General features: G+C 36.9%; 1 protein-coding gene across 47 annotated transcripts in view; it reads left to right on the plus strand.

Annotated features, from left to right (window-relative positions):
- CLASP2 (cytoplasmic linker associated protein 2) overlaps nucleotides 1–26,857 on the plus strand; it is a 181,024-nt gene that overhangs the window by 131,283 nt on the left and 22,884 nt on the right. For 30 of the 47 annotated variants that reach the window (XM_067005791.1, XM_067005794.1, XM_067005798.1 and 27 more), the window contains 5 exons: nucleotides 271–515; nucleotides 2,559–2,622; nucleotides 12,861–13,024; nucleotides 13,850–13,928; nucleotides 18,261–18,404. In XM_067005791.1, coding sequence (XP_066861892.1) covers nucleotides 271–515; nucleotides 2,559–2,622; nucleotides 12,861–13,024; nucleotides 13,850–13,928; nucleotides 18,261–18,404 — 696 coding nt within the window. Of the gene's footprint in view, nucleotides 1–270; nucleotides 516–2,558; nucleotides 2,623–12,860; nucleotides 13,025–13,849; nucleotides 13,929–14,060; nucleotides 14,112–18,260; nucleotides 18,405–26,857 lie in introns of all 47 variants that reach the window. The other 17 variants (XM_067005787.1, XM_067005788.1, XM_067005793.1 and 14 more) reach the window with 1 other exon arrangement.

The raw sequence follows: 26,857 nt of genomic DNA on the forward strand, positions 1-26,857 counted from the left end.
GCTCCCCACTTTACATATCTGACTTCCATACAGTAGTCTTATTCTGCTTTTACCACTCGCCATAGTTAAAGAATATTTCATCATCTACTAACTCCTAAAACATGTTTTTGAAAATAAACTAAATATCAACATTTTATTATTACACTGATTAGCAGCATGCTTTACACTGATTTTTAAACAAAAAACAGTCTTTTTTTTGGTCACTAGAAATTTGTGAAATACCGGCATATTATTTTAGCTACCACTAATGAGAGTCTTTATGTGTAACAGAAAAAACCTGCTCGAAGAAGATATGAATCATATGGGATGCATTCAGATGATGATGCCAACAGCGATGCATCCAGTGCTTGTTCAGAACGCTCCTATAGCTCTCGGAATGGTAGTATTCCTACATACATGAGGCAGACAGAAGATGTGGCAGAAGTCCTCAACAGATGTGCTAGCTCCAACTGGTCAGAAAGGAAAGAAGGCCTCCTGGGTCTGCAGAACTTACTAAAAAATCAGAGAACGCTAAGGTGAGTTATATTGTCTTTAAAATAATTGTCCTGTCTGGTTAGCACTTTTTGACTTGACTTTTTTATAACACTTTAAAGGTACTGGTATGGGCTCATACGTGTCCTGAATTCAGAAGGTGGCATCAAAATATTTTCCCAAGCCTTAATCCTTTAGGACCATCTATACTATTGTTACTTTTAAAAGTTTTAATTAACTTGCTCTATTTAAAGAAACATTCTAAGAGGAAACTTTTTATTCACAAGTAGATGTTAAATGAAAAATGTTATTAATTTTTTAAATGAAAATAAATAATAAAATATGCATAATTTTAAAGCTGAATCATTATTAAAATTCATTCCTGATAAGTTTTTCAGTGAGATGAAAGAATATTTATGCTCATTTGGAAATGAAGGTACATTCTTGGTGTTTGTGTAATATTTGAATCTTAGTATAATATGAAATGAATCTGGAGTGAATTTCTCTAAGAACAGAAGTTTAGGGACTTCCCTGGTGGTCCAGTGGTTAAGACTCCATGCTTCCACTGCAGTGGGTGCGGGGTTGATCCCTGGTCGGGGAACTAAGATCCCCCATACTGTGTGGTGTGGCCAAAAAATAAAGTTAAAAAAAAAAGTTTATATTGGTTTTTAGTTAGGTTTGATTCGGTTTCCTTTCCTAATGGCTTCTGCTTGCTTTTCCTCTCTAAATTCTTTATTTTTTTAAATTTATTTTCGGCTGCGTCGGGTCTTCGTTGCTGCGTGTGGACTTTCTCCAGTTGTAGCAAGAGGGGGCTACTCTTTGTTGTGGTGCACGGGCTTCTCATAGCGGTGACTTCTCTTGTCATGGAGCACGGGCTCTAGGTGCGCAGGCTTCAGTAGTTGTGACACACGGGCTCAGTAGTTGTGGCGCACGGGCTTCATTGCTCTGTGGAATGTGAGATCTTCCCGGGCCAGGGCTTGAACCCGTGTCCCCTGCATTGGCAGGCGTATTCTTAACCACTGCGCCGCCAGAGAAGCCCCTCTTTATTGTTTTCATCTGTGTAATGTTTTAAATCTCTATGGTCTATCCCTTAAAGAACATAGTTTCAGAAAATTCATAAGTTTGAGTGTGGTGGAAAATAGCGGGCCACTTCCTGACTTGATACCTGAAATCAGAGTTTGATTTACTAGCTGAATGTTTATTTTAGGAAGTATTAGAACTATATAATTTAAAATAAGTGTTTATCTATATACTTCCTAATATAGTTTAATGCTTTCATATCACAGTTCATGAATCACTACAATAAATCATCGTCCTGTTGTTCCCAACCCCATCAAGATTAGATTAGTATTAGGTTCAGTATATCATTTTAAATGGCAAGGAAATAGTCATAGTTTAGAAAGATTTTAGCCCTCAGGTGGCAAAATTTAAGAAAACATCATAGCATTTAAAAGGATAAGATTCATGTGCTGGGAATGTCATCTGTATACTTTCCTCTTTTGTGCTACATTAATGAAGTACAGTTGTATTTCTTTTCATATAACTTTCAACCTTTAAAATAGTGTCTGTTACTACAGAATTATTGTTGCATTTGATAAATTTGTATTTAGCCCTGGCTAGTAACTAGTAAATCTCACTAATTTCTCATTTAGGAGGGATGATTTTTTTTTAGCTTTTTTTTTTTTTAAGAAGCCCATTTATATGTAAGGTCACTTTTTTTTTAGGCTGTGTTCGGTCTTCATTGCTGCACGCCGCTTTCTCTAGTTGTGGCGAGCGGGGGCTACTCTTCATTGCAGTGTGCAGGCTTCTCACTGCAGTGGCTTCTCTTGTTGCAGAGCACGGGCTCTAGGCGAGCGGGTTTCAGTAGTGTGGCCCTCGGGCTCTAGAGGGCAGGCTCAGTAGTTGTGGTGCATGGGCTTAGTTGCTCTGCAACACGTGGGATCTTCCCAGACCACGGCTCAAACCTGTGTCCCCTGTATTAGCAGGTGGATTCTTAACCACTGCGCCACCAGGGAAGTCCCTGTAAGGTCATTTTAAATGACTTCTTCCTACAGCAAGATATTAATTCCACTTTATTATTTTGACAGTCGAGTTGAACTGAAAAGATTATGTGAAATTTTCACAAGAATGTTTGCTGATCCTCATGGCAAGGTATGTTTTAGTATTTAAGATTACTCCTATAAGGTGTCATTATTGTATTGCCCCAAAAAAGAAGTGAATAATAACAAAAAAGTATAAGCCATTTTTATTTTGTTATTGCCCTAAAATGGCAATGATCTTTTCAAACATAATTGAAATTGAGTATTTGATGTCATACTTAATTTAGAAATTGCTCTCTAGTAACTGTTTAAGCTTCTCCAAAGAGAGATTATCTAAGACTATGAACTGAAGAATATAGTAACATGCAAAACTCTTATACACTTAGGGTGAGTATTTGTATTTCTAAAAACATTTTACTATTTGTAAAGGAAATAATTGAGGTAAGTTGAAAAAAGTTGCTAACTTTTTATTCAGTTTCCTTCTCTATTAACATAAATATATTCTTAAAAGAGCAATTTTGTAGAAAAGAATTGCCATTGAATAACAAAAAGCACAAAATATGGCTTCACCCACAGTTTGTTAGTAATATAAAAGAAGCATTTCATATACTGAAATAGTTCATAAAAATCTTCAGAACTTTGTTCAGTTTTTAAAGCGGATTAAAATTGTATTTAAGTACTTACGCATAGTCTGCATGTATACTGTGAAATTTTGCTTTAAATTGTAAAATTTTGCTGTAAAATGAACTCATTTATTCTGTTTTCAGCAGTGTGTTTGACAATGGTGAAACTTTATTCAGTATCTTCCTTTAGGACACCAGGTGTCTACATGAGAATTTCTAACCTAAGTGAAAGGGAGATGTGGAAGGGAAATCATAAGAAAGATATTAACAAATTTTACTTTATTGTTTTTTTTAATTGTCTCCACTTTATTGTTGCACATGTCATTTCCCCCTCATTTTTTTTGTATTTTCAATATTTTCGTTACTTGTGACACTACTTAAAGATACTAAAATCCTACTCTATACATAAACTGAAATCCAGCTAAGAATTATAAATTGCTTGTACTTTAACTTCTAAAGATTATCCTTTTATCAGAAGGTATATTTATTTTATCCAAGAATGCAAGATCCCATTAAAGACAAAGATTAAAGTACACTAAGTTTATAACTTTCAAACTGAGCATGTAGATAACCGTACCATTTTATACTGATATTGCTACCACTAATTACAGCTGTAGGAATTGCTTTAATGGAAACATTTCTGTAAATCTTGAACAAATTAGCCGTTGACATTTTTTGTTAGCAATATGAGCCAAAGGACAAGACAATTATGATCTGGGTGGACCTGTTTTATTAAATGATGTTTTAATTAATAATCTCTACAACTTTTAAAAATAGAGTTTTAAAACATCTTCAAACGTAATATAATTCATCCCTACTGGAAGGTATGAGAGTGTAAGGCTAGATTAATTCTTGAAGTCACAGTTTTTTATTTTTTGTTAGGACAATAATGCAATTTAGTTGGATCCTAGGATTTGCACAGTAATAAAGAGAAACACTTTTTTAAAAAGTGTCTTGAAGAAAAACTTTTTTAAATAAAATAAATGTTAAAATTTTTTTTAAAAGTCTCTTGAAGATCAAGTAGGAAAACCAAGTTTGATGTTGGTGAAAGCACAGATGTTTGGCCTCCCTTAGTAGATGCAGAGAACCAGCCACAATCCTTCCGAGAGTTTTCGGGAAGGAGACTTTTTTTTTTCCTGTGGGATTTTATAACAACATACAATTCTTATTGATCTATTGGCTTTGTTTGTTTGGTTTTGGTTAGTTTAGTGAATACACATGTAAAGGGAAGATTTTTTTAAAATCGTTTTTGTTCAGCTTTTGTTTGGTGATTGTCCATCAGAGACTCTGCCAGTAATGTAATTCATTAAGAAGAAACTGGATATATCACCATACTGTGCTGAGTTAAAAATATCAGGGTTTGATTTGAGCTTTTGCATCATATCCTTATATTATTAAAATAGTAGATATCCCCCCCTTTTTAATTTTATAAAGTACTGACAGTCCAGTCATTAGGATCAAGCAGCTGTTCTTGATGCTTTCTTTTCTTTCCAAGTAAAATTTTATTCTCTATCAAGAGTCGGCCTTTTGGGCTTCCCTGGTGGCGCAGTGGTTGAGAGTCCGCCTGACAATGCAGGGGACGCGGGTTCGTGCCCCGGTCCGGGAAGATCCCACATGCCGCGGAGCGGCTGGGCCCGTGAGCCATGGCCGCTGAGCCTGCGCGTCTGGAGCCTGTGCTCCGCAACCGGAGAGGCCACAACATTGAGAGGCCCGCGTACCACAAAAAAAAAAAAAAAAAAAAAAAAAAGAGTCGGCCTTTTTTGTTTGTTTGTTTTTCCCTATAAAGGACCAGGTAGTAAATATTTGTAGCTTTGTGGGCCATAATGATCTCTGTCACAACTACTGAACTCTGCCATTGTAGCACAAAGGTACCTATAGACAATATCTAAACAAATGACCATGGCTGGGTTGCCATAAAACTTTACTTATGAACATTGAAATTTTTATTTTCATAAAATTTTCATGTGTCACGAAATAGCCTTTTCTTTTGATTTTTTTAAAAAACCATTTTAAAATGTAAAACCATTTTTAGCTCTCAGACCATAGTTTCCCGACCCCTGTTCTATACAGTCAACTCTGGTCATTGACACTAAAATAGAAATATGTTCAAGAACCTCTGCTCATGCTCATGCCACTGGTTGAAGGTTAAGACTGTTGAAGGGAAACAGTGTACTGGCCCCTGCTGGGTGAAATCAGCCCTGTTATCCCTGTATATTGTGCCATTCTCCATTTCTGATCTGTAATTTTTGTCTAAAAGCCTAGTGCTGCCTTGCCTCTTCCTCTAGTTTTTTTCTTCTGTCCTCCACAGAGACTGTGTCAAATAGTCTTTCCTCAGAACTCCAGCCCTTTTCACCTCTCCACCCATCTCATGCCCCAAGCATATGTCCTGGCCTCTTAGCTTACCAAGAAAATAGAAGCCATCCAGCAGAAACTCCATTTCCTGTCTCCAAACTAGCAAAGTTAACTGCACATAAGCCCATTCTTTCTACCTTTTCTTCTATGGAAATGGCAGGAGGTCTTACCTTGAAACTGTTGGTAACCACATAAATATGTACTCTATTTTTTGCTAACATGGTCTCATCTGCTTGGTCTTCCAGGAATTTTTCATAAATTTCAGTTTGCTGTTTGACATCCCTTTTTATTTTTCAACCTTGTGAGTTTATCCAGCATATCTTTTCTGACACTTTAAGGGAAGGGATGTGGGAGAGGTAGAAGGAGGGGTGTTTTCTGTTGTGCCTGATCCAGTCTTCCTCACAGTAGACACCCTCTCTTTTCAGACACTTATCTCTCTGCTTGTTTTACTTACGTTGGTGTTGCTTGGAGCATTGCCTTAGCCCCTCCTTTTTCGCTGTACCTTATCGGAAGCTTAAGTCACCCACTTTATCCTAATGACTCTCAAATGGTACTTCCAGCCCACATTGTTCTCCTGCAGTTACTTAGTTACATGCCTTTTGCTGATCTTAAACCTCAAAATGACTTTTCCTCCTACACTGCTTTATCTCATTAGATGAAACCACTGTCCTCTCATTGCTCAAGTGAAGAATTGGGGCATCATTCTAGAAATTTACTCAGTCCTAATTGATTCAACCTTCTAAACATTTCCATTCTCACTGCTAATTCAGGGCACAATCATCTTTGACCAGCTGCACCTCCTCCCCACCTCCTATCTCTAAATTCTCTTCCACACTGCATCTTTGAATAACCTTTCTGAAAGGTAAATCTTCTCTACTAACTTAAAACCCTTCAGTGACTACTTATAACCCTCAAGAAAATATTCAAACAAAGCCTATCATTTTTGCTTGTCATTCCCTTCTCACTCTCAACCCAGCCTGGAAACTACGTTCATTTCCCCAAATGTGCCACGTACTTTTCCTCATAGCCTCGAAATAGGCCATCAGAGAGACTTCTCTTTTCTTCCTCAAGTGTGGGTTAGCTGTCCACTCTGAATTGGAATCACTTATCTGTAACCTTAACTATCCTGAAACTCACAGGGCAGAAATCTTCTGAAGCCTTGCCCCCAGAATGGGCCGTAGTGTTTAGGAGACACCTCATACCATGAGGTTGGTTTGGTGGGTTTTCCCGTGTCCTTTTAAGTTGAAGTCAACTTAAAGCTGTGTTAACAGCTTCTGAATAGTAGCTGGCTTCCATGTTAACTGAAAGCTGTCCTTATTTCTCCCCAACATGATTGAGACCACCTGCTGTCCCCAACAGGTTACTTAGAGAATCAGGGTGTGAGCAGCAGCCCCCGTCTCCTTTCATCTAGGATCACCTCCAACCCCCAGAATGTTTCTCTTATATGTGTTAGAGTAAGCATCTGAGTCCAGCTGAAATATCAGGTGAGCTCCAATACACATCCCAGAAAGGAAGGGCTAGAAAAGAGCTTCTATTTCAACTTCTGAATACAATTGAAATAGATGCTGGGTTTTTTCCTGGGACAGGAGTAATGTGGTTGGTAAATCCAGTTTACAAGCTGAAATTATTTGATGTCCATAACTTGATAAATAAACTTTTTAAACTTTCAGATACTACTCATACAATCACAGTGTATGACTCTGTAAAGCCTCTAAATATTTTTCTAAGAGAGGCAGTACAACACAGTGATAACAACTATGGGTAGTGGAGCTAGATTGCTTGGGTTCAAATTCAGCCTCCATCACTTATTAGCAGTGTGTGCCTTGGTTTCTTAATCTGTAAAATAGAGTTAATAAGATTGCGATGATGATTAAATGAGTTAATGTATGTAAAGCCCTTACAACACACCAAGCACTATATAAGTTTTTTAAAAATAAATAAGTTTGGGCTTCCCTGGTGGCGCAGTGGTTGAGAATCCGCCTGCCGATGCAGGGGACACGGGTTCGTGCCCCGGTCCGGGAAGATCCCACGTGCCGCTGAGCGGCTGGGCCCGTGAGCCATGGCCGCTGAGCCTGCGCGTCCGGAGCCTGTGCTCCGCAATGGGAGAGGCCACAACAGTGAGAGGCCCGCGTATCACACACACAAAAAAAATAAAAAATAAAAATAAATAAATAAATAAATAAGTTTGAAAAATTAAGGAATTCAGGGCAGATTTTTATTTTGATTTCTCTAGACCCATTTTTTTCCTTCAAATGTAAGGAGTGTCAGATGCCAAAAGCTATCCCCTGTGCTTCTGACATTTGACTCTGAAGGACCTACTTGAGAAGAGCCACCTTCACTAAAGTGCATGGTTTGATTTCACATTTTATGGTCTGTGTAGTCCTACCTCTCGAAGTCTTGAACAGCTGGGGTAGGAATTCAATCTGTGGCTACTAAAATGCAACACAGTTGAGTGCCCTGCTTAGAAGGACATATCTGGTCTCCTGAAGAGTGTCTGCAGTCTTAGGATCAGGAGACCAAAACATACATCTTACCTGGGGAAAATTAAAAGTTGTGGTATACTTACTTTTTACCTCCAAACAATAGTAATTATTCTAAGCCTTCACAGAAATAATTTAACTTGTGAATGCATTGCTTCTGAAGAGGAAAAAAAAAAGATAAAAGAAAAATTCTAGATACTGTGCTTTAGAAGCAAATGTTTGCACTGTACAGAAATTTTGGCAGGTGTCTGTTAGTCTTAGATTTTTTCCAGAAGTTGAGCCTCAAGGATAGTAGGGTCTGGAAAAGAAGGGAGTTCTTGTTTGTTTTTTGTTATTAAATTTCCTTGGCAAGAAGGTGAGAGAGAAATATAGGAAAATCACATAGTCTTCTCCCATGCTATTCATTTAACTCTTGTTTTAAAAACTATTTTGAGTTTATCGTAAAACTTTGAAAAACATTTGTCACTTTTATTTTCTAAGTGTTTTTCTTCCATACAGGAACTTGGCATTGATGGCGACTAATTTGTGTGTTTTTCTTTTTTTTCTTTTTTTCCTTTTGCATGCTGTCCCCTGTGTTGGAACTCTCAATAGAGAGTAAGTTGGTTCAATATTTGTTGGAAACCTAACTTTACTGCATGACTGTGAAATTAACCCTTTTTCTCTGTTTTCTCTCCCGAAGAGTTCATGCAGTGTTGGACCCTTTGCAATCCACGAAATGCTATTTGCAGTTATGCAAACTGTCATTCTGTTTGGAGATGTGCTTTTTAATCTACTAATTAATCTAATTTGATTATGTTCTTCTGTTCTATATTTGATGACTGGCACACCTAAGATATAAGAGGTTAAGAAAAGGCTGCCTCAATTGTAATAGCTCAAATATTATAATTTTCCAATAAACTACAGTTATAAATTGATTCCATTGAAGGTTGGTTTCACTGAATTATTAAAAAAATAATTCCCAAGTTTCACAGTTTTAAAAATTGAATTCCAACCTCCACATATGTGCTTTCTAATAGTCTATTAATGGCATTCCATGAAAGCAAACAGGGCTGTTTAAGGAGCAGTGATTCTCAGCTTTCTCTTCTGAAATCAAATTTTTAGTCCTAGTGCTATATTAATATGTCCACTTTCCTCTTTCTCCTTTAATCATAGATAAGGAAATGGGAGAATATCAACATCTGACAGTGAACTCTCTGTGATAGGGCAGTCAAGTAAGAAATTTTATGCAAAATTTCCAATGTATATTTTGGATGGATATATATATATGCATATATTTATCATTTAGTAAGTACCATTGATAAGATATAAGTATTTTGAAAAATAATAGTATAATTCTATATAGAGAGTACCATAAATAACATGTCTACATTTTTATTCAGTTATACTCACATTTTATCTAATCAAAAGAAATTTCTACTTCTGATTAGAGACTCAGAGAAGTCTTCTTTAAGAAAATATCAATTCAGATCTTGACAGGAACATAAACTTTGGATTATGTCAGAATGAGAAGAAAGGGCCTCCCCAGCATGACTAGCCTGAGTCCAGAGAAGTGGGAGATGTCAGAAAGACTACAGGAAAGAAAAAAAATCTTGGCTGCCATGAAAGGAAGGTCTTACATATCTTCCCTTGCATTGAGAAAAAGGGTTGGCTACCAATTGCAGGGTAAGGATTATTTACTTATGAGAAAATTCTTACTCTTTAAGGAACTTTTCCTGCACATTCATTGAACAACTTTTTAATTTGGTCCTCAGCTTCTGATAACATTAGGCTTCGTTCTAATTGGTGATACAAGACTAAAAACTATATAGTCTTTTTTCTCAAATGTTATATATTCCAGATGGGAAGATGATATAAATTCAGAAAAAGTGAAATAACACCATAAAGCTAGCCCCACTACAAGTTCCAAGTAGGGATGATCAGTGGCTATTATCTAAAGAGCTCCGAGAAGCTTTTTGGCTGGGTCTTGAGTGGTAAGCTTTGTAGGAAGTTGTGCACTTTATGTAAATAGGGGGATTAGGGAGTGTGGTAAAAAATGTGGAGTGTGTGTGAGATGTGTTCAGGGACAAAGAGTTTATGCTGCCAAATGGTCCAGCATGAGTCTGGAGAGTTAGAGCTTCGTCTAAGCCTTGGAGATATTATTCTATAGACAGTGCAGGGACATGAAAGGATTTCATTTCTATCAAAAGAGTGATGTCACAATCTGATGATGAGAAAGAAGTATGAGTTGGCCTGCTGTCTGTTTTGTAAATAAAGTTTTATTGGAACACAGCTGTGCTCACTTGATTGCATACTGTCTATGGCCGTGCTACGATGACAGAGCTGAGTAGTTGTGACAGACACTTTATGGCCGGCAAAGCCTAAAATATTTACTTTCTGGCCTGTTGCAGAAATCCAGACTTGAGGTCAGAAAGAATTGGTGCCTACGATGATGATGTGATCAACAGATTTGAGGAAGGCCAAAAGTGAGAGCTATTCTAGAGGTTATTGTGGGGCCTAGTAGGCTAGGACAGAGAGGCCCTGTCAAGGAAGTCATATTTTCGGTGAAAAGAGAATCAGGATGAAGACTGGCTCTTACATCTCTCCTTATTCAGGATGCAAAAGGAAAATGCCTGGTAAAAAGAATGAAAGAAGGAAGGGAGATAATAAGAGGAAAAACAGTGTCAAGCTACAGAATGGCTAAGCATACTAAGCTAATGAAAAAGCTATTACATTTCATGATTAGAAGATAATTGGTGGGTACAATAGGATGGAAATTGAAGGAGAAATTCTTGAGACAGAAATTAAGAAATTCTGCATCTGTAAACAAAGAATTTATGTTGAGAATAAAAGAGTAAAGATAGAGGAGACCATACTTTAAAGAACAAGAATATAGAAAGCAAGATTAGTCTTAACAGAGGAATAAAATTGGCTCTTCCTTAGAGAAACGATTATGAGAAGGATAGCTATAGAAGAAATCAAAGTGAGGGAAAAGTCAGTGGAGAATTTTATTATGAATGACAGTAAAGTAGATTAAGTAAGTTGTCTAGTAACAGAGCGGTTGGAACACAACTAAAAACCAAGTGACTTAGTCATTGATTAGCTGTGGAAACCTTGGGAAGTCACTTAATTTTCTAGTTCTCAGTTTCCTGAGAACCAGATAAAATGGGAGGGTTGACTTGGGCATTCTAATGTCTATGATTTTCAAAATGGATTTTGGCATAGAGAAAGCTTAAAGTTGGACTTTTCAGGAAAATAGGCAAAAGTTGAAACAATAAGAGTGAAAGTGAACCAAAGAATTAGAGTGTTGTACTGGTAAACCACATTTGAGAGGGGGCAGGAAGCCCTGATTTGTAATGTTAGTTATAAATTCTGAGGTGTAAATATTCCCACATGGCTGATTTCAAGCCACCAACCAGCTCACAAAATTCCTGAATATTTAACATTTGACTTTCTAGGCAGGTACTGACTGACTCCAGGACATCAAATCACTTGACAGATTTGCCAGGTACCAATAAGAGTGAGTACTAGATTAGACACATGCACTTGTCGCAGAGCAGGTCTAGTGAGGAACAGAAAATTCAAAGTAGTCATAGTTTCTGCTTTTACAGATAGTATCTTGAGCAAGTAGCTAAAGTGTACTTTTTCTAACTCAGATTCAAATGTTGAAAAGCTTAGTTGTAATTCTGATAGATAAAAATCCTTCATTTCTAACATAAGAAAAAGGAGTTCATGTATAACTATATAAAGGAAATTCAAGAAATAAAATATATATTGAGAACAAAACTCTTTAATTTTCAAATTAATGTCGTTACTTTGGGCTTAACTTTTGAAACCATAGTTTTTATAATCCATTGTGATTATAAATTATCTCATATAATACAATATGGCTGACATTATCTTAAGAGCTTTTCCCTCTTTACCTAGAAATAAATTTTCCTGTATGATATTGAATTTATTGAGGAGATATAATCTTACCGTATGTCACTTTTCCTAAGTTTTGTTTTGTTTTATTTAATTTTTTGGCTGTGCCGTGTGGCATGTGGGATCTTAGTTCCCTGACCAGGAATCGAACACCTGCCCCCTGCAGTAGAAGCATGGAGTCTTAACCACTGACCACCAGGGAAGTCCCCATAAGTATATTTAATGAGATAAAGCACTTATGAATTTTAGCTTTCCTTCCCTTAAATTTTTCCTGAATCTTCCAAAAAGTTTAAAACTTGTAGATTAATATTGGAAACAGTATAAAGCCAGTCAATAGAAATGGAAACTAATAGCATGCCATCTAGGACTTTTTAGAAATCATTAAAATGTAGATGTAGATTTGTATCCTGATTTTATTTATTTTAGGTACAGTTACAGTTATCCCAGGTCATTTAAAATTACTTTTGGGGCAGTTGTAATAAATAATATGTCTTATACCAAAAAATTTTGTGACCACTGACATTTTGAGAACTAAGAAGTCTCCAATTAGCACGTTATATCAAAATCATCTTATATGTTAAGGTAGCTGTCTATGTAGTCAACCTCTGATTAACTCACTGCCACTCTTCCAAAGAGCTGGGGGCTGATGAGACCATAGGTAGTTCCTTGCCCTAAATTTCAGATAAAATAGATTTCAGTTTAAGCTGTGGAATCATTGACAACCTTAGGTGTGCCAGCCATTACAGCCAAAGTTTCTTTACCAAGTGATGCTGCATGGAATAGCTAATTGTCGAACTTCAGCAGAAGTTGGATAACAGTTCAGATGTACTCTTATATCACAGAGTCCAATGAAAAGCAAGAGAGATTGTTTTTCCGCTTGGCTGCCAATCGCTGTGCCTCTGATTCCTGTATTCCTTTCTATTTCCGTTTTGAATTGATCATAGAGGTCAATATTTCCTCCTTTTTCTCCTCCCTCCCCCGTTTATCCACTGTAGGTGTTCAGCATGTTTTTGGAGACTTTAGTGGACTTCATACAAGTCCACAAAGATGATCTTCAAGATTGGTTGTTTGTACTGCTGACCCAACTACTGAAAAAAATGGGTGCTGATTTGCTCGGGTCTGTTCAAGCAAAAGTTCAGAAAGCCCTCGATGTTACAAGGTAAGATTTTCTTCATGTATTCCAAGTTTACCCGGTAGAAATCAAGAATATTTCGTTTCTGTGTTAAAAGTTCAGATTTCTGAGTCCTTTCAAACTATGTAGATTGCATGAGCTCCATTTGAAAATTATTGATGTTGCTCATTTACATGGTATATTTAATGTAACATTGATCCTTAGTTCAAACACTATATTTAATCTACAAAAAAATTTTATTAATATTGGTTGAGTAATTCAAGGTAGTGTTTTATTTTAATTAAGATGTAACTGCAAAGTAGAGTTGAAGATTTTATTCAGTCTAGTGTAAAGATAAAAATATTTTCTAAGTTTAAAAAGAATGTTTTATTACACATTCTTTTTTCAGAAGATTTTGAACCAATGATATATTTCTACTTTCTTGTGTAGATTGTTGAAGTGACTTATTTCAAATATCCATTTACTAAGTTGAGGTGAGTCTAGAATTCAGATATTAGGTATGGAAACATCTCTGATAATGTTGAACTTTTTACTGAATACATTTTTCTGATTAAATCTGTAAATGAGGCAAGAAATCATTCTTTGCTATAGTGTTACTTTTTAACCCCCTACAGGGGTTTAAATTTATACTTACAGGGTATAAATTCAGACGTTCAGATTCTTCTGGGAGTAGCTTTTATTGTATACTTTACCACATAGCCTATATACCACATACAGGTTCTACTTCATGCATGCTTTCTGAATGACATTGTGTTTTGTTTGGTATTAAACATAATCTTCTGTTAAGTTTCTAAATGCTTACTTGCTGACTTAATTTTTATTTTATTTTGCTTTGTTCTTTCCTTATTTCAGAGAATCTTTTCCAAATGATCTTCAGTTCAATATTCTAATGAGATTTACAGTTGATCAGACCCAGACACCAAGCTTGAAGGTAAAAATTTGAGGTCTTTTGATGACATTTTAAGGAACTAAAGTATTTTATTCATAAAGTTATGTTAATATCTGTACTTCTGTCACACGAGAAGCTGTTCAATCAGTGGATTTTGTTTTTATAAACTTTCAGACAGTCAAGCCAGCACTTCGGGACCAGCTTCACTCTTTTTGGAGTTCCAAGGTTTTTTTTGGTTTTGTTTTAATCTGCATTATTTCTTTCCTTAACTCTCTTTACAAACTGCAGTGTTTCAGATAATGTTTGTATGCATCTATATATTCAACTACTAACCTTTATAAGCCTATAAAGCATGCATGGATTTGATTTCAAATGTTATTTGATACCAGATTATCTTTTGGAGAAGCTTACTGGGGATACATATTTAGAAGGCAATACAAGTATGGCCGTCTAACCCTAAGCTGTTATGCAAACTCTCTCTATAAAATCTTATCTAATTTTATGTTTGTGATTTCCCAATCCTTTTTTTTTAAGTTAGGAATTTGAATAGTTATTCTGGGCAAAATGTCAGTTTTGCCTGTATATTTCAGTAAACAGAACTTTTAAAATTTAATCTCAGTGCTATTCTCCAGTTCTTAACTGAAACAGTAACTTTTTTTTCTTTTTGCAATGTGATTTTCTAATGTGTGCATAAAATTTAGATTCAGGATTAACTTCCTCCATTGTTATTAGCACACATTTTCTAGTTAATTTATGTGAAAACTAGGTAGACTCCAATTTTTGATTAAAAATAATTATTTAACATAAAAGAAAAGATAATATAAAAGATCTGCCCTGAATTCTTTACTAAAGATGTTTCTTAGTGAGTTTTCTTAAATTAAAAAGAGGTTAAAGTCAGGGAAATAACAAGCATATAAGCATTTATAAGCCTTGTATTTTCTGCTCTGTTCTGCACGAAGTATGTTTCTATTAGCATTATTGCCTTGGATTGATTTTCCTTTAAGTTTCTGAATATGATTTTGCCTTAAAATCACAATTATATTTCTTACCAGGGTTGACTTATACTCATCATAATGTTATTTTCTCAGAGCTGCTTTGTGAAAAAGGATCCATCTGTTTTGATTTTTAAAAGTGACCTGCAGAAGGAGAATAATTTACTTGATGTTATTGATAAATACTGTTTAAACTTATTTTTTTGTCCAAGCCATTGTGCTAGGCATTCATAGGAATATAAAACAATTCTCTATCACTATTGTTTATAATACATGATAAACTGTAAACTGTGATAAGAGTTATGATTTAGGTACTGGTGGTAGGTATTCAAGTGCTGTTGAAAACATATGTTTCATGGCCCAGTAGAAATGGAGGTCTAAACCATTAGCTTAAGAAATAACGGTGATAGGTGAGTTGAAGGAGAGAATAAAGTTGCTGAAGTCCTGAAGAGAAAGACAGTGGAAAACATATAATTAAAACGTCATACTACTGGGGCTTCCTTGGTGGCGCAGTGGTTAAGAATCTGCCTACCAATGCTGGGGACACGGGTTCGAGCCCTGGTCCAGGAAGATCCCACATGCCACGGAGCAGCTAAGCCTGTGCACCACAACTACTGAGCCTGTGCTCTAGAGCCCGTGAGCCACAACTACTGAGCCCACAAGCTACAACTACTGAAGCCTGTGCGCCTAGAGCCCATGCTTCACAACAAGAGAAACCACCACAATGAGAAGCCCGCGCACCACAACGAAGAGTAGCCCCCACTCGACACAACTAGAGAAAGCCCGTGTGCAGAAATGAAGACCCAAACACAGCCAAAAATAAAATAAATAAATTTATTTTTTTTTAAAAAGTCATACTGGAGACTAGAATCACAGACTGTTTCTCTAAAAGCCCTATATACATATACATATATATAATACATATACCTAGACTGTTTCTCTAAAAGCCATGTATACCTGTACGCATATATGTATATATGGCTTTTGTATATAGGGCTTTTAGAGAAACAGTCTATGTATAATATATGTGTATTATATATAATACGAACATAGTATGTACTTGGCTTTTATATATTATATATACACACATATGCACACACATGTAAAGCTGTAGGGGAAAATCACTCTTCAACTCATAAATTGATGTTTTAGGACAGCAAGGAGACGTTTTATTAGAGCTACACCTTATGCTGAAAATAAAAGTAACTTTCAGATGGGTGACAGGATTAAGAATTAAAAACATGTTGTAGAAAAACACAAATAACTTGAGTATGAGATGCATAAAAATTCTTTATTGAAGAAGTGCTGGATTTTTCAGATAAAATTTTACATCTCTCACAGAGTATCATGTGGGTAAATGTCAGAAAGGAAGCAATAAAATAGGGGGAAATTGCATACAGAGTGATTTTATTTGAGTAATATTTTTTTAAATAAATGGAATTTTGTTGACTTTTTTTTCTGAGTTTCACAAACAGGTTTAGAATTATATGCACCTTAGCAACTAGATTGTTTTTCCTCTCTGAAGAAGAATGCATGTTTATGTTATTCAGAATACAGACCATGTATAGAACCTTGTGAAATATTCTTCCAAAATGTAAATTTTCAAATGATTTTATGTGTATCATGGTTATTTTGCCTTTGGTATAGTATACACACCTATTCTGTGAAACCCTTTAAAAACTTTACATGCCTCTCTATAAATTGTCAAGACACGGAACTAACTGAATCTCACATAGTGCAAATAAATATATTCAAAAAAACAAAATACACTGATGTTCATTCTTTGATTTACTATAGTCACCTTTCAGCCAGTCACACTGATAGAAGGTGACGGTGGCTTCAAGAATTCAGAATGTTATGTGCAGCCATAATTTAGTTGGGCCTGCTGCTGCAAAAGTAACCATAAATCTCTTTCCCTCTCCCTTGTACAATTTACTCATGATAGCTGATAGATTAATTCTTGTTTTTTTCAGTACATTTCTTAAAGTTATAGTTACTTCTTAAAATTCATTTATTATGAAATGAAGAATGTAAATTGATGCATTCTGTCTTTTTTTTAAACTGGAAACAGAAGGGGGAAAATGTACAAGAGTCAGAACTTTAACATATTACTTCCTATATATTAACTTGGCTTAGTACTTCCCAGAGACCTTATTTGGATTGAGTGAGAAAAATGACATTTTAAGATCAATAATAAGGGAAGGAGTGTAGAAAACCTGATTACCTTTATCTTTGACAATATTTTTTCAAAGTCACTATTTTAATCATATATTTAAACCTTCCTTTTTCTAAGTCAGCAAATCAGCATTTAATATGTGTTTAGAATCTGCTGTATTCAAGGACTGTGCACTGTGCCAGGTGCCATTTCTAAAGGGCACTGGTAAAGTCTTAGAGAACCATTGCTTAGAAATCCTAGAATGTTAGATGTGCCTTTAAAAACAGTGGTTCTCAAACTTTTTTTCTACCCCAATATACCTGAGAAAGGGGAGATTATTTAACAATGGCTTACTCTAAAGATAAAGAAGGCTGCATCTAAGAGAGAAGCATGTGTGCTTTGCCCCACCTCCTGCTTACATTGAAGCCTGCATCCTACCACACACCTACCCACCATGCCACCCACGCATCAGGAATTCCTGGGAGAATAATAGACTTTAAACTCATATATGATAGTTCTTTTATACAGATATGTGTTGTCTCTTCTCCAGTGGTACTTGTGTAAAACTTTTTTGTCACATTTATTTTGAGACGTAGTTCTAGCAGTTGATGGACCTATTAAGGAACCTGATCTCATTGTGTGAGTCTTACTGTATGTTTGCCAAAAACCTGTATTGCCGACCTTGATTACCCAGTTGATTTATAATACCTTATTTCCAAAATTCTTTGGTTCATTTTCCCAAGAGGCAAATTGTACTTCAATTTATAAAGACTGGTTCCTAGGGAAATCTAGATAAGAGTCAGCTGTAATCTCTGAAGGCCGACTCAAGGAGAAATGTCTAATCTTATCAAGAGAGTCTTCAGCAGTTGTTCAAACATGGAGAAATGAAACTTACAAGTTCTGCTGTGTGTGAAAAAAATCCACATTATCATATACTTGTACCTCTGGTAGGTGGGTGATTGTATAACTTCTCTTTTGTTGTTGATGCTTATTCATTTTGTATTTGTCACAAAAATAATCACCTAGGGACTTCCCTGGCCATCGAGTGGTTAAGACTTCACACTTTCACTGCAAGGGGCGTGGGTTTGATCCCCCGTGGAGGAACTGAGATCCCACATGCCGCACAGCGCAGCCAAAAAAAAAAAGTCACCTAATTATTTCTGAAGTGTTCTCATTGCCCCTCAATGACCAGCTGATTGTCCTCTCTCATTGTGCATCCGTCTGCAGGTGAAGGTTGCTATCCTCAAATACATAGAAACTCTGGCCAAACAGATGGATCCAGGAGATTTTATAAATTCCAGTGAAACTCGCCTGGCAGTGTCTCGGGTCATCACTTGGACAACAGAACCCAAAAGTTCTGATGTTCGGAAGGTATGTTTTAATTTAAGGTTTAGAAGATAAATTAGAAAAGCAAGTCAGTCATTTTGGATTGCCAGTGAAGGAAGCTAATGTTTTCAGGATGTTACCAGTTAGCATAGAGTTATTTATCTGGTGATATAAAGACCTTTTAAAAAATATATCTTCTCTTTTAAATTTTATCCAATTAATATGAGTATAATTTTCAAACTTAGAATTAACGATAACTGTCTTTGAAACAGTCCTCCCAACCTCTAATCTTACAGCCATTCAAAATATTTCAAATCTTTCCCCACGCATTTACCTATATATTTCAAATAAGAGCTTGTGCTGTTTCTTGATTTATTAATTTTAGGCATTATTTATTGATCCATTGATAAATTTAGTCATTATATATGTCTGTCTACCTTCGTAAATTAAGACTTAACTTTCCCCTATCCTTTCCTATGTCTTTCCCCATAACCTTCAAAATACTTATGAATCAATTGTTGGTACTCAATAGAAAAGATTTAATTTTGACTGTGTAAGTAGTCACCCCTACACCAAGTGGTTTATTACAGCCTCCTTCCTTACAGAAGCTTTATTTGTCCTGGTGTTAATAATTTACCTTTTCATTTTCCTTTTTTTTCCCCCCCACTTTTTTTTTTTTTTTTTAATTTTTTGCGTTACGCAGGCCTCTCACTGTTGTGGCCTCTCCCATTGCGGAGCACAGGCTCCGGATGCGCAGGCTCAGTGGCCATGGCTCACAGGCTCAGCCGCTCCGCGGCATGTGGGATCTTCCTGGACGGGGACACGAACCCGTGTCCCCTGAACCGGCAGGCGGACTCTCAACCACTGCACCACCAGGGAAGCCCACCCCCACGTGTTTTTTAAGTACTTGTTGTTAGGTTCAACATCTCTGTCATATGCTCATGGCTAAGATTTTCCATATGCTCAAAAACAGGTTATTTATTTTCTGGAGAGTTCCTTTCTAGACCCTCCTCTGTTCTCTTCACCTTCTTCCTGAAACTTCTCTTCAACCCTAATCATTCGTTTCTTGTATTCTGTATCTAGCTCTGTTGACAAAGCCAGAATAATCAAAACAGTATGGTACTGGCACAAAAACAGACACATAGATCAATGGAACAGAATAGAAAGCCCAGAAATAAAACCCATGCACACGTAGTCAATTAACCTATGATAAAGTAACCAGGAATATACAATGGAGAAAAGATAATCTGTTCGATAACTAGTGCTGGGAAAACTGGACAGCTAGATGTAAAAGCATGAAATTAGAATATTTTCTATCACCATATACAAAAATAAACTCAAAATGGATTAAAGACGGGCCTCACTGGTGGCGCAGTGGTTGAGAGTCCGTCTGCCGATGCAGGGGACACGGGTTTGTGCCCCGGTCCGGGAAGATCCCACATGCCGCGGAGCGGCTAGGCTGGTGAGCCATGGCCACTGGGCCTGCGCGTCTGGAGCCTGCGTCCGCAACGGGAGAGGCCACAACCGTGAGAGGCCCGTGTACCGCAAAAAAAAAAAAAAAAAAATGGATTAAAGACCTAAATGTAAGACTGTACAAGTCCTAGAGGAAAACATAGGCAGAACACTTTCTGACATAAATCACAGCAATACTTTTTTGGATCCATCTCCTAAAGCAAAGGAAATAAAAATAAACAAATGGGCCCTAATTAAACTTAAAAGCTTTTGCAGAGCAAAGGAAACCATAAACAAAACAAAAAGACAACCTATTGAATGGAAGACAATATTTGCAAATGATATGACCAATAAGGAATAAATATCCAACATTTATAAACAACTCATACAACTCAACATCAAAAAAATGAGCAGCCCAATTGAAAAATATGCAGAAGAACTGAATAGACATTTTTCCAGAGAGGAAATGCAGATGGCCAACAGGCACAGGAAAAGATGCTCAACATCGCTAATCATCAGGGAAATGCAAATCAAAACCACAATGATATATCACCTCATACCGGTCAGAATGGCTATTATCGAAAAGAACACAGGTAAAAAATGTTGACGAGGATGTGGAAAAAAGGGAACCCTCTTATACACTGTTTTTGGGAATGTAAATTGGTGCAGCCACTGTGGAAAACACTATGGAGGTTTCTCGAAAAACTAAGAATAGGGACTTCCCTCATGGCACAGTGGTTAAGAATCTGCCTGCCAGTGCAGGGGACATGGGTTCGAGCCCTGGTCCAGGAAGATCCCACATGCCGCGGAGCAACTAAGCCTATGTGCCACAACTACTGAGCCTGTGCTCTGGAGCCCATGAGCCACAACTATTGAGCCCGTGTGCCTAGAACCCATGCTCTGCAACAAGAGAAGCCACCACAATGAGAAGCCTTTGCACCGCAACAAAGAGTAGCTCCTGCTCACCACAACTAGAGAAAAGCCCACACACAGCAATGAAGACCCAATGCACCCCAAAATTAATTAATTAAACAAAAACATTATTTGAAATAATTTGAAAAGATACATGCACCCCAATGTTTATAGCAGCATTATTACAATTGCCAAGATATGGATAGAAGCAACCTAATTGTCCATCAGCAGATGAATGAAGGGCCTTCCCTGGCAGTCCAGTGGTTAGGACTTCTTCCAATGCAGGGGGTGTGGGTTTGATCCGTGCTCAGGGAGCTAAGATTTCACATGGCTCAGGGCCTAAAAACCAAGACATAAAACAGAAACAATATTATAACAAATTCAGTAAAGACTTTAAAAATGGTCCACATCAAAAAAATAATAATCTTAAAAAAAAAAACAGGTGAATGGATAAAGAAGATGTGATGTATATATATGCCATGGAATACTACTCTGCCATAAAAGTGAATGGGATTTTGCCATTTGCAGCAGCATGGATGGACTTGGAGGGCATTATACTAAGTGAAATAAGTCAGACAGAGAAAGACAAATACTGTATGATATCACTTACATGTGGAATCTAAAAAATATAACAAACTAAATATAACAAAAAAGAAGCATATTCACAGATACAGAGAACAAACTAGTGGTTACCAGCAGGAGGGGCAATATGGGAGTGGGGAATTATGAGGTACCAACTATTAGGTATGAAATCAGTCACAAAGATATATTGTACAATATGGAATATAGCCAATATTTTATAGTAAATATAAATGAAGTATAGCCTTTAAAAACTGTGAATCACTATATTATACACCTATAACATATAATATTGTACAGCAGCTGTACTTCAATTTTTAAAACCAAGCCAAACAAGACAAAAAACATAAAGATTAAGCAGAAATTAATGAAATAGAGAATAGAAAAACAATAGAGAAAATTAGTGAAACCAGAAGTTGTGTTTTTTGGAAAGATCAACAGTATTGATGAACTTTTAGCTAGATTGACAGAAAAAAAGAGAAGACTCAAATTACTAGAATTAGAAATGAAAGAGGGAATATTATTACTAACCTTACAGAAATAAAAAGGATTATAAAGGAATGTTACAATATTGTATGCCAATAAGTAGTTAACTTAGATGAAATGGACAAATCTCTAGAAAGACACAAACTGCCAAAAGTGACTCAAGAAGTCAAAAGAACAAGTAAAGAGTTTGATTTAGTAATCACAAAACCACCCACAAAGAGCAGCCCAGGCTCAGATGGTTTAACTGGTGAGGTCTACCAAGCATTAATATCAGTTCTTCACAAACTCTTCCTTAAAAAACAGAAGAGTAAGGAACACTTTCCAACTCATTCTGTGAGGACAGTTTTATCTTGATAAAAAATGCAAAGACATCACACACAAAAAGAAAACTACAGATCAATGTCTCTTACAAATATGGACTCTCTTAATCCTGGCAAACCAGATTCTGCAACATATAAAAAGAGAATTATACACCAAGGCCACGTGTAATTTATCCCAGGTATGTAAGGTTAACATCTGAAAGTCTATTGTAGTACTCCACATCAATAGTAAAAAGACAGAAACCACATGATTATCTCAACAGAAAAGGCATCTGGCAAGATCTAACATCTTTCATGATTAAAACAAAAACAAAAAATCGTAAACTAAACAAAGTATCAAGGGAAGGGACCTTCTTAAACCCAATACAGGGCACCTCTACAGCTATTACTAATATCCACAGCTACTTAATGCTGAAAGATTGGATGCTTTCTCCATAAAGTCAGGAACAAGAAATGGATGTCTGCTCTCACCATTTCTGTACAACATTGTAGCGGGGTTCGCCGGTTTCTAGCCAGGATAGTTAGGCCAGAAAAAAGAAAAAAAGAGAGAGAGAAAGGAAGAAAAGTAAAACTATTTCTGTTTGCAAATGATACAATTTTATATATAGAAAATCCTTCAGAATCACTAAAAAAAACCATTAGAACGGGGCTTCCCTGGTGACGCAGTGGTTGAGAGTCCGCCTGCTGATTCAGGGGATGTGGGTTCGTGCCCCGGTCCAGGAAGATCCCACATGCTGTGGAGCGGCTAGGCCCGTGAGCCATGGCCACTGAACCTGCGCGTCCAGAGCCTGTGCTGTGCAACGGGAGAGGCCACAACAGTGAGAGGCCCACGTACTGGAAAAAAAATAAATAAATAAATAAAAATCAATTGTATTTCTAAACACTTGAAATGAACAATCCAAAAATGAAATTAAGAAAACAATTCCATTTACAGTAGCATTAAAAAGATTAAAATAGGGATAAATTTTTAAAAGGAAGTGCTAAATGTATAGTAGAAACTATGAAATAATATTGAAAGAAATTAAAGAAGATTTAAATAAATGGAAAATCATCCCATGTTCTTGGATCAGAAGACTTAATATTCTTAAGATGGCAATACTTCCCAAAGTGATCTACAAATTCAGTGTAATCCTTACCATACTCCCAGCTGGCTTTGTAGAAATTGACAAGCTGATTCCAAAATTCATAATGGAATTCCAAGGGACCCCTAATAGCCAGAAGAGCCTTGAAAAAAAAAAAAAAGTAGGAGGACTTTACACTTCCAGATTTCAGAACCTAATACAAAGTAATAGTAATCAAGACAGTGTGGTACTGACATAAGGCTAGTCATAAAGACCAGTGGAATAGAATTGAGAGTCCAGAAAAAAAACCTGTGTTTATGGCTAATTGATTTCCGACAGGGGTGCAAAGACCATTCAATAAGGAAATAATAGTCTTTTCAACAAATTGTGCTGGGACAACTAAATAGCCACATGCAGAAGAATGAAGTTGAACCCTTACCTCATGCCATATACAAAAATTAATACAAAATGATCAAAGACTTAAATGTAAAAGCTAAACCTAGAAAACTCTTAAAAGAAAAGAGGGATAAATCTTCATGACTTTAGATTTGGCAGTGGATTCTAACCAAAAGCACAAACAACAAAAGGAAAAAACAGATCAGTTGGATTTCATCAAAATTAAGAATTGGGGATATTCCAAGACCAAGAATACTGATGGGACTGTAGAAACCATTGATTGACATGTTTTAAGTAAGGGAATGATATGATCTGATTTATGTTTTAAAACATTATTTTGACTAATGTGACAAAAATGGACTAGCTATGTTGTGTAAGGGAGAAGAGGGTGGGAGAGGTAGGGCTGATATTCAACGGAAACTAAGTTTTCATCTAATGTAGTAGGAAATCACCAGAAAATGTTTCTAACTGATAAATCAAGAAATAATTATATAAGCCCATGTATACCTAACAATCAGTAAAAACAAGCATTACAAAGAGCTCTGGAGAGCTGAACAGGGGATTGAGGACTATAAAACCTTTTCTAAAGGTTTTTTTTTTTTTTTTTAATCCATGAGTATGTGTTACTTTTTTTTTTTTTTTAGATGTTGGGGGTAGGAGTTTATTAATTTATTTATTTTTGCTGTGTTGGGTCTTCGTTTGTGTGCGAGGGCTTTCTCTAGTTGTGGCAAGTGGGGGCCACTCTTCATCGTGGTGTGTGGCCCTCTCACTATCGTGGCCTCTCTTGTTGCGGAGCACAGGCTCCAGACGCGCAGGCTCAGTAGTTGTGGCTCACGGGCCTAGTTGCTCTGCAGCATGTGGGATCCTCCCAGACCAGGGCTCGAACCCGTGTCGACCCTGCATTAGCAGGCGGATTCTCAACCACTGCGCCACCAGGGAAGCCCATGTGTTACTTTTATTTAAAGACTGGAAAATTTATTTTTAAATAAATGTAAAGTGTAGGTAGTAAAATAAATGTGATATTAAACCAACAGAAATGAAGGACTTCATCAAAATATACTAAAGCTATTGCAGGGACTTCCCTGGTGGTGCAGTAGTTAAGAATCCACCTGCCAATGCAGGGGACACGGGTTCGATCCCTGGTCCAGAAAGATCCCACATGCCACGGAGCAACTAAGCCCGTGTGCCACAACTACTGATCTGTGCTCTAGAGCCTGTGAACCACAGCTGCTGAGACCACGTGCTGCAATTACTGAAGCCCGCACTCTCTAGGGCCTGTGTGCCGCAACTGATGAGCCCGCGTGCCTAGAGCTCGTGCTCCACAACAAGAGAAGCCACCACAATGAGAAGCCTTTGCACCATAAGGAAGAGTAGCCCCTGCTCACCATAACTAGAGAAAGCCTGTGCCCAGTTCCCCTAATAATCGGGGCCCCTGATATAGCATTCCCTCGTATAAACAACATAAGCTTCTGATTACTCCCTCCCTCATTTCTACTACTAATAGCATCCTCAATAGTCGAGGCCGGTGCAGGTACAGGTTGAACAGTCTACCCTCCTCTAGCCGGAAACCTAGCACATGCAGGGGCTTCCGTCGACCTGACCATCTTTTCCCTGCATTTGGCTGGTGTCTCTTCAATCCTTGGGGCTATTAACTTTATCACAACTATCATTAATATAAAACCCCCTGCCATAACTCAATATCAAACACCTCTCTTCGTATGGTCCGTCCTGGTCACAGCGGTCTTGCTCCTTCTGTCCCTACCCGTCTTAGCAGCCGGAATCACCATACTGCTAACCGATCGAAATCTAAATACAACCTTCTTCGATCCAGCAGGAGGGGGAGACCCTATCCTATACCAACACCTATTTTGATTCTTCGGCCACCCTGAGGTCTATATCCTAATTCTACCTGGCTTTGGAATAATCTCACACATTGTGACCTACTACTCCGGAAAAAAAGAGCCTTTCGGATATATGGGAATAGTTTGAGCCATAATCTCTATTGGATTCCTAGGCTTTATCGTATGAGCCCACCACAATGGTGCAATGAGAAGCCTTTGCACCATAAGGAAGAGTAGCCCCTGCTCACCATAACTAGAGAAAGCCTGTGCCCAGCAATGAAGACCCAAAGCAGCCAAAAATAAATTTAAAAATTAAAATAAAAAATAAATAAAGCTATTGCATTTTAAATCATGCGAGTTAAACCTGTATTATTTGATGCAGAAATAGACAAAGATCAATGGAATATAAAGGAGGGTCCAGAGAAACACATTTATATAGAAGATTAGTTCATGATAACGGTATCACGTTGAGTCATGAGGAAGGATACACTCATTGGTTTGGGAACAGTTGGATTGTCTGTCTCTAGAGAGAAAATAAAGCTGCATCTCATACACCAAAATAAAATCTAGGTGGAATAAAATATACCTTAACAATTATTAATTCATTTGCTCAAATTAATTTGAGATACTTTCACTGTTTAGGTTCCAAAAAGACACAAGATGATAAAGTTTTGTTTCAAAATGCAAATAGCTTTATTTAAACGCTATTAACATGTTAGAGTACACACCTACACAGTGTATACTTTGTTGTTGCTTTTAACAAAATGGGCTTATGTTACAGATGTTTTATAATTTTCTCCTTCAGCAGTATGTAATAGTCCTCTCCCAATCTCTTCATGTATAGAGCTACATCATCTTTCAAGGGTGTGTTGTGTAGTATGTCACTGTGCCAATGTAACTTAATTTCACCATTCCCCTCCTGTTGTTTATTAGATGTCATAAACATGGAACGCTTAGGTTTTCATAGAGTGGGGTCAGAAAGGGTCCTGAACAAGATGTGCACATTTACATACAAGTCATGATCATGAACTATTTGGGTTTCTTTCTCCTCTCAATTAAGTTTCTGTGTAATCTGAATTTCACAGTGTGGCTTTTAATAACTCAATTGATTACTTTAGAAGAAGAAAGGAAATTTATGTTTTCTTAACTAATCTGAGTAACCTTCCTTTGTTCCCATTTCCACAGAAACATTAGACTAGTTTTAGCTTCGAATTGTAGATTTGTTAAGATTAGTTGCTTTGAGAGAAGACTAAATACAGCTAGTTAATTTAAGAATCATATAATGGGACTTCTCTGGTGGTCCAGTGGTTGCAAATCAGCTTTCCAATGCAGGGGACATGGGTTGATCACTGGTCAGGGAACTGGGGTTCCACATGCCTCAGGGAAACTGGGCCTGCGTGCCACAACTAGAGAGCCCACATGCTGCAACTACAATGCCCATACACTCTGGA

The sequence above is a fragment of the Kogia breviceps genome, chromosome 10 (genome assembly GCF_026419965.1).
Source record: "Kogia breviceps isolate mKogBre1 chromosome 10, mKogBre1 haplotype 1, whole genome shotgun sequence".
Lineage (NCBI taxonomy): Eukaryota > Metazoa > Chordata > Mammalia > Artiodactyla > Physeteridae > Kogia > Kogia breviceps.